This window comes from Hyperoodon ampullatus, assembly GCF_949752795.1.
Source record: "Hyperoodon ampullatus genome assembly, chromosome: 8".
Classification (NCBI taxonomy): Eukaryota; Metazoa; Chordata; class Mammalia; order Artiodactyla; family Ziphiidae; genus Hyperoodon; species Hyperoodon ampullatus.
In genome coordinates this window covers 21,627,636-21,644,955 of record NC_136921.1, presented here as the reverse complement: position 1 = coordinate 21,644,955, position 17,320 = coordinate 21,627,636, and the positions used below count along the sequence as shown (strand labels likewise).

Below are 17,320 nucleotides of genomic sequence, written 5' to 3'. Positions count from 1 at the left end.
CTTTTCCTTTCTCCCCCTGTGACCCATCCAAACTGGGCAAATTCCAAGTGTGTCATCAAAGGCCACACCTGGGGCTGTACCTGCTCCTGCCCAAACGGCTCCCCACCTCGGGCCAGGGCTGGACATAAAGGTGGCTGCTTCCGGCCCACGCTCTGCTTTTCCTTCTCATGACTACTCATCCTCCCTTCTCTCACACACATCTGCTTCCCTCCCTTTTCTTTCTCTTGTTCTTCCTCTCTTGCCCTCCCTGTTCATTCAACTTGCCTCAAAAAGAAAAACTTTTTTAAAGGGGGGGGGTGTCTCCTTAGCTTTGTGCATCTCCGTTGTTGCCGTTTTCAAAGTTGAGACCTTGCCAGAGATTCCGAGGTCCTCAGTTTCTTCAAATAGATAGATATATGTATTTTCTTCCCTTAAATGAGATGAAATGAGTGGCGTCCTGGGGTGGAGGGAGGCACTGGCTGGAGTCGGGGCTGGGGGGTGGGATGGGGTGAGGGGAAGATGGGGAGGGGACGCGTCACTCAACATTGCTGCTGTCGAAGGTGTGGCACTGAAAGTCCCCGTCCACATACTCCATGCCTGGCAGCTTCATCCCGTACTTGTCCACGCACCAGCAGATGCCACGTTTGCGGCCACGGGAAGGCTTGCACTGGGGTGGGAGAGTGACAGGCAGTGAGGATGGCTGTAGCCTGAGGCTCCGCTCCTGCCTGGCCCTTCAGCCTCCCTGCCTCAGGACAGATCCTCACCCCCGGAGAGTTGAGGGAGCTGTACCCAACCCTGGGGGTTCTGGTGTCCACACCGCATGGGCGGACGGGGGGAAAAGTGCTGATTTAGGCAGTCTGCCCTTGGCTAGCTCCTACGACTTTGTTTTATGTCACCCACTCAGGGTCCTCCAGAGAATGATATAACCTGATAATGATCATGATGATGAAAGTGATGATAAATTAAATTGTTAAATAATAGTAATAATAGGCAGTCTGCCCTTGGCTAGCTCCTACGACTTTGTTTTATGTCACCCATTCAGGGTCCTCCAACTTGGTATTTTCCAGAGAATGATATAACCTGATAATGATCATGATGATGAAAGTGATGATAAATTAAATTGTTAAATAATAGTAATAATAGGAGTCATCACTTGTATAGCTGTATCACATACAAGGCACCGCTTAACACTTACTATATTGTAGGTACTGTTCTAAGTACTTTATAAAGATGAGTCCGTTATTCCTCATAATCACGTGAGAATAATAGGTACAATTATTCTCCATCTTACATGAGAAACTGGAGGCAGAGACATTGACTAACTGGGGTAAGAGGACACAGCTAGTAAACAGGAGAGCTAAGCACTCACCCAACGCTGTCTGTTTCTTGACTCCTAACCTAGAGGAGGGGTGCCCTCATCAGAGTCATCTGGGAGGGCATTTGTTAGAAACGCAAATTCTCAGAGTCCGCCCGAGACCTACCATCAGAAACTCTGGGGTGGGACCAGCAATCAGTGTTTTAACAAGACCTCGGGGTGACACTGATGCCCTAGGAAGTCTGAGATCACTACCCTAAGGTAATGTGCACTCCTTAACGGGCTCAGATGACTGCTTAACCAGCAGTAGGGTTGCCCAAAGGGTAGCCTGGCTGCGAATGGGACACTAAATGATTTCAAGTGGTATGTGGTTAAAACATGTTTTAGAGTCATGTATATGTATATATTTATGTGTGCCTATCAGAAAATAACACATCCAACGTGTGATGTGACGCAGTGATAGAAAGTTTCCTTTTTAGATGAATTCATGTACGTAAGGTGAATCATTAAAATGTCAGTAGATTATAGTGTAGGAGGGAATGGGGACAATCACGAGTGTGACGGGTGCAAGGATTTTGGAGGTTTGGGACAAAGTGTTGGTAATGACAGAAATCCAGGCATTTAGAGGCGGAGGTTTCTGGCAAGCACCCTGAACTTGGGGCTTGGCACGGGGCGTACCTGCTTTCTCTTGTAGAATCCTTTGCGGTCACAGTTGGGCAGGTACACGGCGCGGGGCACCATGCGCGGGCTGGCTTTGAGCTCCTGAAGGGAGGCCTCCATGTGCCTGCGGCAGGGACCCTGTGTGCGGACAGGAGGGGTGAGAGGCGTGCCAGGAGCCGCGGGAACCTCCAGGACGTGCAGAAAGCGTGGCTGGGGCATGCGGGGCGTGGTAAAGGGTCTGTACGGAGAGTCACCACCTTCTGTCCCCAATAGCTGCCACCCAAGGTCTCCCTCCGCCTCACCTGCCGCGCCCCCTGGGCGTATAAAGTGCTGCCACGCACGCTCATTTACACGCGGGCTAAGGTGGAAAGCTGGGGCGGTGGCGGAGGCTGCGGGGTGCGGATGCAGAGGGGAATGGGAAGAGAATCCTTGAGACTCACCTGCTCAGACTCCTGTCTCATCTCAGGTGCAGAGATGACCCGGGGGTGGGCGGTGTTCTCAGCTCCCCCCACGAACTTGGACTGGGTCAGCTTCTTTCTGCGGTCCTTCTTCACGGCCTCGGCCTTCAGCTCGGAGATGCGGGTGTGCTTGGGTCGGAAAATCTTGGGCGAGTAGGTCTCCTCCGCCATCTCGGAGGTGGTCGGTTCCTCGTGCTCGCGGGAGTCTCTTTCTGCAGGGAGAAGGGGGCGGAGGATCAGCCTCCAAGCCCGAGGCTCAACCGTGTAGATAGAGCCCGAGGCTCGAAGGATTGGGGTGAGGAGACGGGCTCTCTGCCCTCCTGGAATCGTCCAAACTGGGGAAAGCAGGGAAATGAGAACCAGGGCACGGGTCGACACTCGTGTAAGTGGTGGGAAATCCTGGGCGACTTCATGGGGTAGGACAGTGTTGGCAAAGTCAGGCTGACACAGGAGGGGACGTCGGACAGGAGGGAGAGGATATTCTGGGGACGGGGAGGGCAAGGGCTGTGGGAAGGGGCTTGCTTGTTGGAGGGCTGGCTAAGTAGATGGGGTGGTGGCCGCAGGTGGGGCTGCGATGTAAGAACACAATCTGGAGATCCAGGCTGTCGGGGGAAATAGGCGATGGCCAGAATGTGGACAAGAGGTCAAGTCCATCCTTTTGGTGTTTTCAGAGCTGCTGGAGTTGAGATATATCTGGAGCTGGGAAACCAAGGGCAGGAGGGTCCTGGGGTGTCTGGACGGGCAGGGCGGTGGGGACCACCAGGAGGAACAGGAAGAGGGGAGCCGGGAGAGCCAGAAATGTGGGGTCTGGAGGGGATCAGTGCCGGCGGCTGGGGGCGTACGTGGAAGCCCGGGGCCTTGCTTCCTGCTCAGAGCTGGCTCTGTGCTCTGTGCCCTGGAAGCCTGGGACATAACTCAGCTCCAGGCCAAGAGAGGCAGACTGCTGGCTGCGGGTGGAGCGGTTATATATAGCAGTGACTTGGTGACAGTCTATATTTAGCTGACTTATGACCTTTAAAGAACTAGGACTTTGTTCATTTATTTGTCGATCTGTTAATTCCAGCCTCTGGCCTTTTCTTGGTTCACAGATTTCCATGAAATTCTCATCTCACAGGTGCCCTTCTCTGGGTCCCTCCTCTCAGCTCCCTGATCCCACCAGCCTAGGCAGATCAGGGCAGGAGGTCTTCGATTGCTCTTCCCAGGTGGGCAGAGCGTGGGCAGGATGCCCAGGGTGAGAGCAGGTGTAGGGCAGGGTGGGTGCGGCCAGGGGACCCTGTCTTCACTGCCCTCTTTTCAAATTCTAGAAAAAGAAAATAGGGCTTTGGGGTGACCCTGAATAACTCAAATAGACTGAAGAAAAATCCTATTGTCCACCCTTGCCGCTCTCACTGGGCTGCCCAGGAGCCGAGATGGCAAGGCATGGGTTGGGAAATTGGAGAGGAATCTGAGGACGTGGGGACAAGGAGAGGCGCAGGGAGGGAGCAGTTCTGTGAGAAGATACTGTTTGGTGTCCCCGGGGCAGGAGATTTCAGCCCAGGGGAAGTTCCAGGTGTGTGTTAAGAGAGGTATTTGGAGGCCTGGCCTAACCTGGTCAGGATGGCAGGTGGCAGGAAGCACCCAAGCACCTGTTTGTCTCTTGGCTCAGGATTTATCAGATTTAATCAAATAGGTAATCCAGTCCTTAAGGCCCTGGCAGGGAAGTTCCCCACCCTAAAGAATCCTCCAGAGGTTTGCAGTGTTCTGGGTGGCGGCTGATTTGGGTATTTATCCACAGGAGAGGAAGGGAAGTAGTTTCTGGAGAAGAAGGTGTGAGAGAGCAAATGACAGAGCAGTGGGCGGGCTCTCCCTGAACAAAATTCAGTACCAGGATCCCTGTCCCCTTCTGGCCTTTCAGTCCCTCTTCCCACCATGTCCTGCCCTGTGCTCTGACTCTATCAAAACCCACTGGGATGATAAATCAACAAGGTGATGCACCTGGCAGGTGGAATGGAGCCTTCTGGAGATTAGCTAACAGAGTGATGTTTTTTGGCGTAAACCAACTTTTCCTGGTTGTGGGATTAGCTAGGATGGGGGTGGGATGCAGGGTGGAGCAAGCTGATTTGGGGGACTCTGTGCAACGTGAAAGATGAGGGCTCTGTTATCTAGTAATTCAGGCCCAAACCTGAGGCCCAGGTCTTGAGGGAGGGTGTGAGGAGAGGAAAAGCGAACCATTGCCCGGTCACATCTTACTGAGTGACTTGACACTTCACTCAGACTCTCTGGGCATCCCCAAGCATTCTGATCCTCACTTGAGCAGTGGGGGAGGGGAGAGGGCAAGAGATGGTTGCCATTGAAAGGCTGGGAGCAGTCTGGGTGTGCGTGGCCACACGCCTTCCCCAATCAAGATTGTAACCAGATGAAGGGAGGGGAGGAGGGCGAGAGGGCTGGGTGTGGGGTGCATGCAGGAAGGATGAGCGTCTCCTTTGGGGGTTGCTCTGGCCTGGCCCAGAGGGCCAGCACACTGTCCTCAGGGGCACCTGTGCATCTAGGCCCTTCACTGGGAGAGGTCCCCGGGGCTGCTTACTCCCAGTGGCTGGCTGTTCCAGCTCCCGGAATCCCTCTAATAGACCATCCCTGTGTCCACAAGTACACGCACCCATCCCAGTGGTGCTCTTTCTGGCTCTTAAAGATATCTGGGGTGGCACTCCCACCCATCTTCTTCTGGTCACCTGTTTTGGGGGCCCCCTGTCCCTTTGGTCAGAGGGTGTGATCCTCCAGATGCCGTTTCACCTTCTCTCACGGAGCTTCTCTCTCTGGCTTTGGTGGTCGTGGAAGTACCTTGGCTAATGCCCACCCTCCCCCAACATCAGCAGCCCTTCTCAAGACTCTTCATATTTTAGGATCTTTGAGAAGTGCTGTGGCTGCCCTTAACCTTGAATCACCCTTCCTGGGAGGAGGATAGGGCTGTTAACAATGGTTCAAGAAACGTTGGGGCAATTTACTTTGACCTCTCTTGGTCCTTTGTCCAAAAGTGTTAGCTTTGAGACTAAGCAAGGGTGATACTGGGGAACGAAATGTAGATTCCTGTGCCTTCGTTAAGGAACTCAAAGTACTTTTGCAAACCCTCTGTCCTTCCCCTGGCCTCACCAAGGCTGGGTTCCTGAGGGCATACCCTCCCCAGTTTGCAGTCTCTTTGGCTGTTTCTGAAGGGCAGACTTAAAGTTTTGATGTGCCTCCCAGGTTTCGGTGCCACTTAACCCCATGGGACCTATTACTTAGGCAGCGGGAGAGTCGAGTATCAAAGATACTAATCAGGGTCTTGTGGTCACCTGTAGGCTCCAGAGAGACAGCGGAAACTTGGAGAGGAGCCAGGGCAGAGCCATGAAGATTAAAGGGCTGGAAAGTAAGACTGGAGCTGGGATGCCAGAGCCAACTAGCCCTACTCAGCTGCTTTGTAGCTGAGTCATAAATAGGCTTGCAATTTTGGAAGGGTTTAAGTTTTAGATAAAACAAGAAGGCACAAGTAGACTGGCAGCTCCTGAGCTGTTTCATCCAAAGAAAATGGAGCAAGGCTGCAGAAGGGATTTAGGTGGGATATAAGGGAGGACTTCCTGGTGAAGTAGCCCTGCACGTGAATAGCAATCTAGGGGAATTAGCAATGCAGAAGGTTCTGGAACCCAGTCGACCAGCATGTCAATACCTCCATATGGCCGGTAGGTGGCGGAGGAGACCGATGGCCGCAGTACACGTCCGTGGCGCTTCCTTGTAGGGACTGTAAACAATTTTAAAATCTGGAATTTGTGTGCCTCCCTCTCCTACTTCTCTGACAAACACCCCAATACTCCCCTCTTTGTGTGTCTGCAGCATGCATGGAAAGAGTCAGGGAGATGGACATGCACGGACTGGGAAGGACCCACGGGGGGCCAGGGTGGAGAAGGCAGGTGTGTGTGTGGGGGCAATGCTATCAGTGTGTAACCCCCTGCTGTTTCTTTAATCTGCACCTGAAACACGGTCAGGAAAAGAAGGGAAACAGATCTAGGACCTCCCTTCCTATCTCTAGATGTTATTTTGAAATGATTCTGCAGAGAGTGGGCAAGGGAATGTTCACTATTGTTCCTTCCTCTGGGAATCTGTTGAGGCAGGGCCCTTTAACTCCATGATCTATCCAACGACTAAGGAAGCGAGGGTTCTCATATTGTCCCGATATTTATCTTTGGATAACTATCTGATTCTCTGCTCTGTTCTGCCCCCAGTCCTGCCACCTGGGCTCTCTGGTGCTCCCAGCCCCTGCTGTGTTAGGGTGGGCAACTCAGTTTCTCCTTCCTTCATAAGGCGCTGCACATTCACACTGATGCAGCAACATCCGCTGAGGCACTCCCCAGGGCAACACGAAAACCTGCTTGAGGACTGTGCCATCCTCATGTCCCAGTGAACCTTTTTTTTTTTGGCCACACCCTGAAGCTTGTGGAATCTTAGTTCCCCAACCAGAGACTGAACCAGGGCCCCGGCAGTGAAAGTGCCGAGTCTGGACCACCAGGGAATTCCCCCAGTGAACCTTGAGCATGTCTGGGTGCAGGCCCAGCCAGTGTGGACCCAGAGGCGTCCCAGGGTGGGCACTGCTCCTCACAGCACAAGTGCCAATGCAGGCTCCCTCCCCAAGCCCCACCACGGTCTCCAACCCGCCCTCTCACAGTAGTTCTCCTGCAGGGGCAGGATGCTTTAGCAGCAGGACCAGGCACTTGCTCTTAAGAAGCTTTCTCATCCCACCTGCTCCCTGAGCCCAGAGATGGGGTGGGTCCAGTTGGGGACCTTCTGCTTCCTGCAATCGAACCTTCCACCCTAGGTCTCTTAGTCCTACCTTGGCACCATTAACAGCCTGGGCCCAGCCTGGTGTTTGTTTCCCACACTATCTTGACCTCATAATCAAACTTAGAGAAAGTGGGTGGACCAGATATTGTGACTTTGCCTACGGAAATTGAAGAAGCTGAGGTGTACTTGGAACTCGCAGCTCAGGAAGGATGTGGGGCTTTGCCAGGCCACTTGGACCTGGGACCAGTCTCTTTTCCTGGCCAGAAGACAAGAGGGGTTCACCCAGAATCTCTCTACAAGGAACGAAAAGGGGAGCTGGGTTTCCACTGCCTCTCATTCTAGCTCCCTCTGTGGAACTCAAACAGTAAACTTTTTAAGGGGAGAACTTTGTCATTTATCTTGGTCTCTCCAGCATATGGTCTTCAGTAAATAATCTTTAAATGGAGAGATGCGTGAATCTGCTCACGAGACAGAGTGCAGGAGGTCTAGGAGCAGTTCTGTAATGCCAGCTGCGGCATGTTAGAGCTCAGTGGATACACTGAGGGGTCACGTCACCCATACACCTGCCTTTAAACACAGGAACTGCTGCAGAGGGAACAAGGCGGCAGGGAGGTGAGCCTCACAGGAGCGGGAAGAAGAAGGGTCCCCTGGATTTACTGGGCTTCTTTGATCGAAGACTGTGCTGTCCGATACAGTTGACATGAATAAATATTAAATCAGATTACAAACTCAGCTTCTCAGTTGCTCCAACCACATTTCTGGTGCTCAATAGTCACATGTGGCCAGTGGCTACTGTGTTGGACAGTGCAGATCGACGACACTTCCATCACTGCAGAAAATTCCCCTGGGCAGCTGGTCCGAGGGCACTAATCCATGCCTGGGTATGGCTGGACTCTCCGTGCCTCCTCTCCACTTGGCCTTGTTTCCTAGCCAACCTGCAGCCTCCTGCTCTTTGCTACACATAAGACTTCTGCGAAAATGCTGGATCAGCTGCTCGCTGTTTAAAAAAATGTGAGACATGTCTCAGTCTCCTGAAGTTTGACCATTTCCCAGCTGCAGATGCCAAGAGACTCAATTACACTGTGTGTGCCTTTGCATAAAGAAAAAGGGGACGGGGCAGTAGGCAGGGCCGCAGAGCCTTCCAGGGGAGCTGCACCGTCCCGGCTCCTACCCATAACATCCCTGACCAGTGCCTGCCTTGCCCCAGCCTCTCTTGGAAGACTCTGTTTTCTTTTCCTCTGTGGTTAGTAACAGACATGCATGTTCTGGACTCCTCTTCACCTGAATTATGGGCTGAGAAAGGAAGGAGCACTGACTTCCCAAGAGGAAAAGAAACCCAAACGACTGTTATCCTAAGGAACCAGTTGCAAGAAGGGAGGAGTTGCAAAAAGACACTGGAGGGGAGTCTTGCTGACCTGGGGTACATGGCAGAGGCGGGGAGCAGATTCAGAGCGTTAGTGACTGGACAGTGAGAGCAACAGGCTTAGCCCCCTGAGCTCCTTTACAGCCCCCCGCCATTTCAGGCCAGGAAAACCAACTTGGGTATGTAACATCTCTATCCCGAGCACAGAAATAAAGACACCATAGAGCAAAGCAAAGAAACAGAGTCAGAGCCAGACTACCAGCCCTTGACCTCCAGTCACTCTTCTTGGGAGGAAGATGGGGCTGCTAACCGTGGTTCAATAAATCCTGGTGCAGGTGTACTTTGACCTCTCTTAGTTGCCTCCTCTCCTCTCCTTGCCTTAGTTTTCTCATCTGAGATATGGGGAGGATGACAACAGCCCCTTCTCCATAGAGTTGTGAGGATTCTATGAGCTGCTACGTGCTAATGAACTCTCAGCGTAGGTCTCTGCCTTGGTAGGTCTCTGTTGCCTCCCACCTCCCTTGTTCCCATCATCAACTAAAAATCTGGTTGCTGTGATATGTGGCTGACAGGTGTCTACTTGTAGATCACAAGATCTCAGGCGCCTTGGACTGAAGAAAGGTCTGCTGGGAAGTGATGGATCTACCTTCGTCTCTGGGGAGTCTGATTGCCAACCTCAGGTGAGAGGGGCTTTGCCCAAGCGCTTCTGAGAACTGGTTGCCACTTAGAGAACTCAGCCTGGGAGTTTTTCCTTTGTCTAATCCCATTCTTTCATGCTGCATTAAGGCACTAGGTCTTTTCCCCTAAAGATGGAGAGAGAAAAGGTGACCCACCACCTTTCAACAGTGTAGATATGGCAGGTGTCAAGTTGGTGGCACTTCCCCAGAATGAAAGGCTGGGGTCCCACTCACACACCCTCCACTGTAAAGGAAGGATCTTCCTCATTTATTCCCCCTAGGGACAAACTAGGATTCAGGGCCGTGACTCTGGCACACATTTCTTTTTTTTTTTTTTTTGGCACACATTTCTTGATCCCTGGGCGGCAGCTGGTGATAAATTTACACATAAGAGATACACACTTATGCACAACTCCGAAGATGAGTATATCCATCCATCCAGTATCTCTCTAGACTTGGGGAAGGTAGAGCATGCTCAGTAGAAACGTCTCTATCTCTTCCCTATATACACCCCAAACCAGAAGGTAATGGAGGGGTGAGGTGGGGAGCAGCCTTTGAATGGGGGAAGGGGAGATGAGGAGAGGGAGGAAGTGAGGGACCATTTCTCTGACCTGGCCACACTCCCACTGGTGACTCATCACGGCCCATTCAGAATAGCACAATTAAGTAGCCAAATTCCCTGAAAAGTCCTGTATGACCAGAAGGGGGCGGCAGGGAGTGGATGGTTTGAACACTTTTTCTTTTTTTTTTCCCCTCCCAACCCTGGTTCCCCTAAGAAGAGAGACTTGCTAGGGGTCAAACAAGGGAGTCTGTCCTGTTTGGCAATTAAAGCTCAGACTCTTTGCCTTTTTGACTTTTTAGGGGCAGGAGGAGGGTAGAGACAGTAGTTCCCTTCTCAGGTATGGGAGGGGCTTGCTGGTGGCCTCTGCCCTGTCCAGTTCGGTGGCCACTAGCTATATGTGGCTTTTGGCACTTGAAATGTGGCTAGTGGGACTGAATTTTAAGATTTATTTCATTTAAATTAATTTAAATTAAAAAAATAGCCTTGCTTATTGGAAAACTTTTGAGTATATTTAGGGCAACTCAGGTATATGAATCTACTTTTTCAACTGTAAATCTTATGAAAACTAAAAATACAGATCAAGTATTTCCAATGAAAATTTGGTGTTTGAATTGAGATGTGCTGTAAATGTGAAATACACTTCAGATTTCAAAGACTTAATATGAAAGAACGTAAAATATCTCATTATAATTGCTTATTTTGAGTATATGTGGAAATTATAATATTTTGGGTACGTTGAGTTAAAACATACAGTTAAAATTAATTTCACCTGTTTCTTTTTACTTTTTTTTTAAGTGACTCTTAGAAAGTTTGAAATTACATATGTATGTGGCTTGTATTATATTTCAATCGGACAGTGTTGTTCTAAAGGGTCTGGAAGGAGAGCCATCTCCACTGAGGTGACAGGGAGACTGGGAGCAGCATGCCCAGTACAGCTGTAATGGTACAATCTACCCAGTTCGGGATAATAGGGGCCCATGTAAAACATCTCTGCAAACCAGCAGAGGTCATAGGAGGCTAGGTTCTGAGTGCAAATTCAATCTGGGTTTTGCTTCAGGATTTGGTAAGAGAAGGGCTGATCTCTGATGGTTTAGGTGAGGGATCAAAAATAAGATAACCTATTTACTTTAAAACACCCCCCAGGGCTCACCAGGTGGTCTAAGCCAGGGGTCCCCAGCCCCCAGGCCGCAGACCGATATTGGTCCGTGGCCTGTTAGGAACCGGGTCACAGAGCAGGAGGTGAGCAGTGAGCAAGCAAAGCTTCATCTGCCGCTCCCCATCACTGGCATTACCGCCTGGACCATTCCCCCTCACCCCTGCTTCCGGTCCGTAGAAAAATTGTCTTCCACGAAACCGGTCCCTGGTGCCAAAACTGTTGGGGACAGCTGGTCTAACCTATTGGGAAGACAGCCTTATCTGCCTCCTTCTTAAGAAACCCCCAAAGAAGGAGCTGCGCCAGCATCCAGGATGTATGAGGATGGCTCTCAGCAATTCCTCAGATCAACGTGAGGCCCCCAGCTGTAATCTGGAGGGCTTCCTCTCCTCTCTTTCTGAAAGAGCTCCCACATACCTGACTATGTTCAAAAACCCGGTGACCTTCTCTCTCTCTTCCTTATCAACTTTTGTGGCATATGGTTTTCTCTCTTTTTCTTCTGATGCGCAAATCTCCCAGTCACTCCCTCACCCTCATCCCACCCCACCCGAGCTCAGATCTCATCATCTTGCTGCCCGGCTCCATGGAAGCCCATGCTGGTGGAGGCTGGTTGCCATGGGAAGCCGGCCACTTCTGTGCCGTGGGCTCCTTAAAGACTGTGGACCGCTGCATAGCCAAGGAGCAGCGAGGGCCTGCCTGCCTGCCTGCCCGCATCAGTACAGCTCCCTGTCATTCAGGAAATGAGGTTTGGCACATGGACCTGAAGTCTGGGCTGAACACACTACCCTCCTTGCCCCCATCCCAAACCACTGGCTTAAGCCAGCCTTGCTTGCAAGACCGTGCAGAAAAAGGGACGGAACGGAGAGGGATTGAAAATAAAGGGGTACTGCCTTCTCCACTTTGGGGCCACTTCACTTCTTCCCCTCAAATGGAGCACTCCCAGTTCTGAGCTCGTATTGCAAAGCTATGGGATGACAGCCTCAGGTGATATTTGCCAAAGACCTCATTGCAGGTTAGACCAGACTCAGGCCAGAGCCCTAGTGACTTAAGGAAGAAAGCCAGGGAGAGCGGAACGGAGGCCTAGGCTCAACAGGATTCTAAGGCTGAGTTCTAGCCCTGGCTCTGCCTCTAACCCTGTACCTAATTCTGGGCTAGTGACTTGCACTTAGGGCCTCAGCGTCCTCATCTGTAAAGTGAGGGCCTTGACTGCCATGATGCCGTGATCACTGCGGGTTCCTTCCAGCTGTAGCATTCTTTGGCCAACACCCAGACAATTCCTGGAGAGACTCTCGGACCTAGCTAAGCTGAGTGGCCAGGCAGGAAAGGCTACTTTGCCTCTCATAGAGATTTCCAGTCACTTCTCTGGATTTATATTTAAGAAGAAGAAAAAAAAAAAAGACATCAAAACAGATATCATGGCAAGAATTGGAGCTTGAAACAAGAATGGGGAATTCTCTGAATATGCGGAGAGTGGACCGGAAGCTTAGAACTGGCTTTTTTTTATTTGCTTATTTCTTCCTGCAGATATGTAATAAATCTTATTGTTTCGGAAAACATATGTCCAGATTACACTTGAAGGATGGTCTCTGGGGATTGCAAATTTTGGAGCTACCATAGTAAAAATGCAAAACAAAATCTCAAACAAAACCTCACCAAACAGCCTCTGCCCTCTTCACTTCTGCTTCCAGTGGGACCTCATTGGTACCTGGTCTGTTTACGGTGTTCTTCCAATCTCTGGAGGCAATAGACCTGCAGTGTGGTGGTCCCTTCTCCAAAATTTTATTTTCCATACATTAAATAACTCAGTTTCAAAGACACGGCTCAGGTACAAAGTAAAAACTTTAGATAACAAAAATCACCTTCTTTTCCTGTTAGCACCTTCCCCCTCACCACCCCCCCTTCCCCATTAAGGGGACCAGGGTTTCTGCTGGGATTCCTGCTCCCATGCCCTTTGCTGTAACCCTCATGGTGACCTCTGGCTCCTAGGTCAGTCTGGTCCTCCCGCTGCAGCTGCAAGCCCACCTGCCTGCTCAGATCCAATCCAAGCCCCAGGACTAACGCACAGCTGCTCCAAGTTAAAACTCAAGCCCTCAGGGGAAGGCCTTGGAGTTGGGGGATGGAGAAGGGGGTGAGATGGGAGGGAGGGATAAGAAAGGGGTCAGGGTGGAGGTGGGGAGGGTAGGGGGAGAAGTGGAGAGAAAATGAGCTCTCACTGTGGCCAACTGTGCTTGCTCTTCCAGTCTGAGCTGACAAAGCAGAAAGAGGGGGAAGGGAGGGGTGGGGGAAGGCAAGAAAAGTCAAGTTAAAAGCACCCGCTCTTGTCTTCCCAGCTCCCATTTTGGTTGGCTCAGGGCACAGCCAGCCTCTTAAAGACTTGTTTCAAAGGGAGGGGATACGGGTGGGAAAGGAATCTGTCTCCTTCAGTTTTTCATGATCTTGTTCAACTCAGACAAAAATTTGGCCAATAGACCTAACTCTGGAACTTGATTTCAACATGGCATTTGGACCAGGCTGGGAATGGAAGCCAGGGTGATGGAGGGCCAAACCCCTCAAAGAAGCAAAGGCTGAATTCATTTTTATTTAGGTACTTTTTCTTTCTTTCCCAGAAGCATATTTTCTGTTCTTCCTCTCTTATTTCTAAATGACAGAACTGAAACCCAGAACCCACTTCTCCCTGTATCCCAAACTTAATATCTCACAGGCACAAGAGAGATCTTCCTGACCCGGGCAAGTATGTGCGCCAGTAAAGCCACAAGGCTCCTTCTCCAAACAATGCCCAGAGCAAAGCTCCGTCCTTCCTTGCCTCGACCCAGCTCACCCATATTTATTGAGCTCGGTCCAATAAATAACTCCTGTCTCCCGCCTCCCTCTAGCCCTCACACACATTGCCCTCTGTTTCTATATCTATCTTTGCCCCTGAACTGGCCAGAATAAAATGCAGGGCCCGGAGCGCTCCCGGCACCAGGCTCGCGGGCGGACACCCTCTCCCGTTGCTCAGCAACGCGCCTAGCAAAACACCAGTCCCCTCCCGCCCTCCGCTCTTCCTCCCAGAAGCTTTGGCTGCCTGCCATCTCGCTCTCCTCAGCTCCCCATTTCTGATTCTAGAAATGCACTTTTTTTTTTTTTGGTTGGAAAAAACCCTAAATCTCTCTTTCTCTCTCTCTCTCCATATATTTTTTGATATATGTGAATATGTATATTATCATCTATGTCTGTATCTAAATCTGGGGCAAATCCAAGTTCGCACTGTTGGTTTCGGTAGGGAGGAGTGGTGGTGGAGTGTCGGGGGGCAGTAATCTTGGCTAAAGGAGCTGACACTCTCCTCCCTCTCTCTGTTCGTTGAGCTCTCTTTAAGTACCATCGCTGCACCATCTCCAACTTTTGAGGGACCCACCCAGTGGTTTTCGGGCTGAAAAGCTCTAGCCAGGAGAGCCCATTCCCATCCCATCCGTCCGGGAGGAAGGCGTCAACTCCGGCCACCGGTCAAGGGCAGCCATCCAGCGACTACAGTGGGTCAGGCACCTGCTTTAGGCGGGTGGAGTCTTCCAGAGGGATGGGGGAGGGGGAGAGGGAGGAAGGCTGCTCCGTGTTGATCCAGAGGCACCTTGAAGGTGGGGGCTGAGGAAGGGACTGCAGAGAAGTCTAAAAGGCATCTTGCTTGGGACAAAAGTGTGTGTGTGTGTGTATGTGTGTGTGTGTGCGTGTGTTGGGTTGAACTTGAAAGTTGGATGCGCCCATTTGCTCTCCCAGCAACTGCGCACGGGGGCACCCTCCACACCAACCACATCACACCGACCACACGGTTGGGCAAATAAAAATGGGGCCAGAATGCAGCTGAGCGATAGCTTGCATGCTTTCGATGTGACCGGATTGTTACCCAGAGCGCTCGCTTCCAAGCCAGGAAATCGATTCATACCCCCCAACCAACCCCCCGTACTAAGCTTTTCCAAATCCACATCCCACAAGATGAAGGCGAGGAGGACCGCCTTTGAAAAGTGGCTCTTAATAAAAATAACTTCACAAACCAGCCTCTGGGGCCTCCGGGGCCTGCACGTTGCTCTCTCTCCCTTTTTGCAGGCTGCAATCTGGAGAAAGACTACCTCTTGCAAAGCTGGAGGGACGGCCTCCTGCGACAGGCAAAACCTGCAGGGTTTGTGGGCATCCAGGTCGAACCCAGGAAAGGTCTCCTGCCTCTGCTCAAGCGCCAAAGCACTCCTTTCCTACGTGACAGTATCTGTAGTGTGCAGTTAAGAAAACTCATGTTGGGGTGCTCGTAATGGAAGGGGATAGGAGGTAAGAAGAGCATTGTCCCAGTAATAAAATACCACACAGAATAAACATTATTTAGCCAAGTCTGAACCCCTTTGGGAGACGACCGATAACGACGTCTCAGAACCCAGACTCTTGTGTAGAGTTCATTAAACTTTTGCTAAAAATTTAAGATCAAGTAACTTTCCAAAAGGAAACCCAGTCTAAGGGGCGCAGAACTGTTCTGATTGAACAAGTAGCTCTGTCAACCTTTTAAACCCTAGACTCCTGGCACTGAGACTTTGGGGGCGGGCCAACCCGGAGGCGGGGCTACTTGGAGGCGGAGGGGAGGCTCCGGGAGCGTGGCTTTTCCGTCTCCGCCCCCTTGATTTTGCATTCTGCGTTTCCAGGGCCCCTCTTCCATTTACACCACGCCCACTTGTGATCTGGTTTGAGAGCTTGAGGGGCAACGCGGGAGAGCGGGCGATTAGCCCTGGCGGGGGGAGCTGTGATGTCTGAATTTCATGTCTCTTCTGGCTTCCCAACCCTGTATCCACCTTTCTTCCTAGGTAAAATCTGAATTGGGGCACGGGAAAAGGAGTTAGATTCGGGGACAAACACCAGCCCTGGAACACCAAACCCTTCCTTCTTATCCCTTTCCATGACTCCCGCCCTCCCCCACTTACCGCCTCCCCACCTTCCCGCCGCCTCTGAGCTTGGCTAAAGTAATCGTTCCCTTCCAGGGAGGAAAACCGGTATTTTGCATTTCAGTATGTTGTATAATTGACCACAGTCAATCCGATCAAGTCAAGAGCAATGGGTGTGCACGTGGGAGGGGCATCGAAGTCCCCACCCAAAAGGCATTAGCTACCAAGGGTGCGTGCGTGCGTGTGTTATGTGTGCATGTGAGTGTGCGTGTGTGTCTGGTGGGGTAGGAGAATAGAAACATCAAGGAGGGCCTGGGGCGGGGGTAGGGGGCTGGGAAGGACAAAGGTGGAATTACCACAGAAGACCGGTGACGCCTCTCTCTCTCCAGGTCCCCAGTCAAAGCAATATTTTAACAAAAGACATTACTTTTTTTCAAGTTCAGGGAAAAAAACCCACAACAAACCCACCCCACAACATATTGGGTAGATGGGGGTGGTGGAGAGGGAGTTAATAATGTAAGGTGTACATTTTCGGACTGGAGATTGAGCACCTGGGGATTTGGACCTGGAGACTGAATAGGATCTTAGAGTCAGTGTTTAGTCGAGGGGGGAGGGGCGGGGCGGAGGAGGTGTGGGCAGGAGCGAGGAAAAGAAGCGAAAACAGGGAGAGCCTCGGCTAGACAGTAACCCGGGGAGCAGGATCGGCCAGGGTTCCAATCCCGAGGGGCAAGGACCCTCCCCGCCCTCCTCCCGGGCTGCACCCAGGCTCTAAGCCACTTGCTGGGCAGAGCGCGCCGGGCCAGCCTGTGCCGTGTCCCCCGTGTCCCCCGCCCGTGCGCAGCGTAGCTGCCTGGCACACTGAGCGTGCTCACCGATCTTGGCTTGCTCGCGGTAGCTCTTTTCGTTGAGGCAAACCCCGCGGCCGTGCAGCAGGGCATGCAGCGGCTTCTCCTCGTCCTGCCGGGGGAGGCAGCGCAGCCCTTGGGCGCAGCGCTCAGTATAGACGCCGCACGACTGCCCCTCGGCCAGGGCGCAGGTCATGCAGCAGCCGCAGCCCGGCTCCTTGACCAGCTCACAGCCCAGGGGGCTGGGGGGGCACATGGAGAGGGCTTTCTCGTCGCAGGGCTCACAGTGCACGAAGGAGCCCAGGGCCTGGGCCGGTCCCGCACAGGCGGCCAGAAGCAGGAGGACCGCGGTGAGCACCATCTTCTCCGAGTCTCCCCCTTTACCTGGGGCGGGGCAGGAGCGCGAGAATGAAGGGAGAAGGGGGCCAGGAGGACGCGCGGAGAATTGGTTTTTCTTTTTAAAATTTCTGGCTGGTAGAGCAGGTGGCCTCCCCCAGACAACAGCAAAATGTAGGGAGCGATGGAGGGCTGGGGTGCCTGAAAGCAAGTCTCAGCTGCAAAGATTACGGACTTGCAACAGGTAGGGCAAAAAAGAGCAGCGCCAGGCGCATGCAGAGGGATCGGG

The 17,320-nt window shown here is 51.9% G+C and overlaps 1 protein-coding gene across 1 annotated transcript; it reads right to left on the bottom strand.

The window, feature by feature from the left end:
* Positions 1-514: 514 nt before the first annotated feature.
* Positions 515-17,056, bottom strand: IGFBP5 (insulin like growth factor binding protein 5; the record flags this gene model as incomplete). Its single annotated transcript, XM_079709910.1, has 4 exons — positions 515-646; positions 1,973-2,092; positions 2,395-2,624; positions 16,723-17,056. The coding sequence occupies 4 exons, from the start codon at positions 17,054-17,056 to the stop codon at positions 515-517; spliced, it is 816 nt and encodes a 271-aa protein (XP_079566036.1).
* Positions 17,057-17,320: the final 264 nt, after the last annotated feature.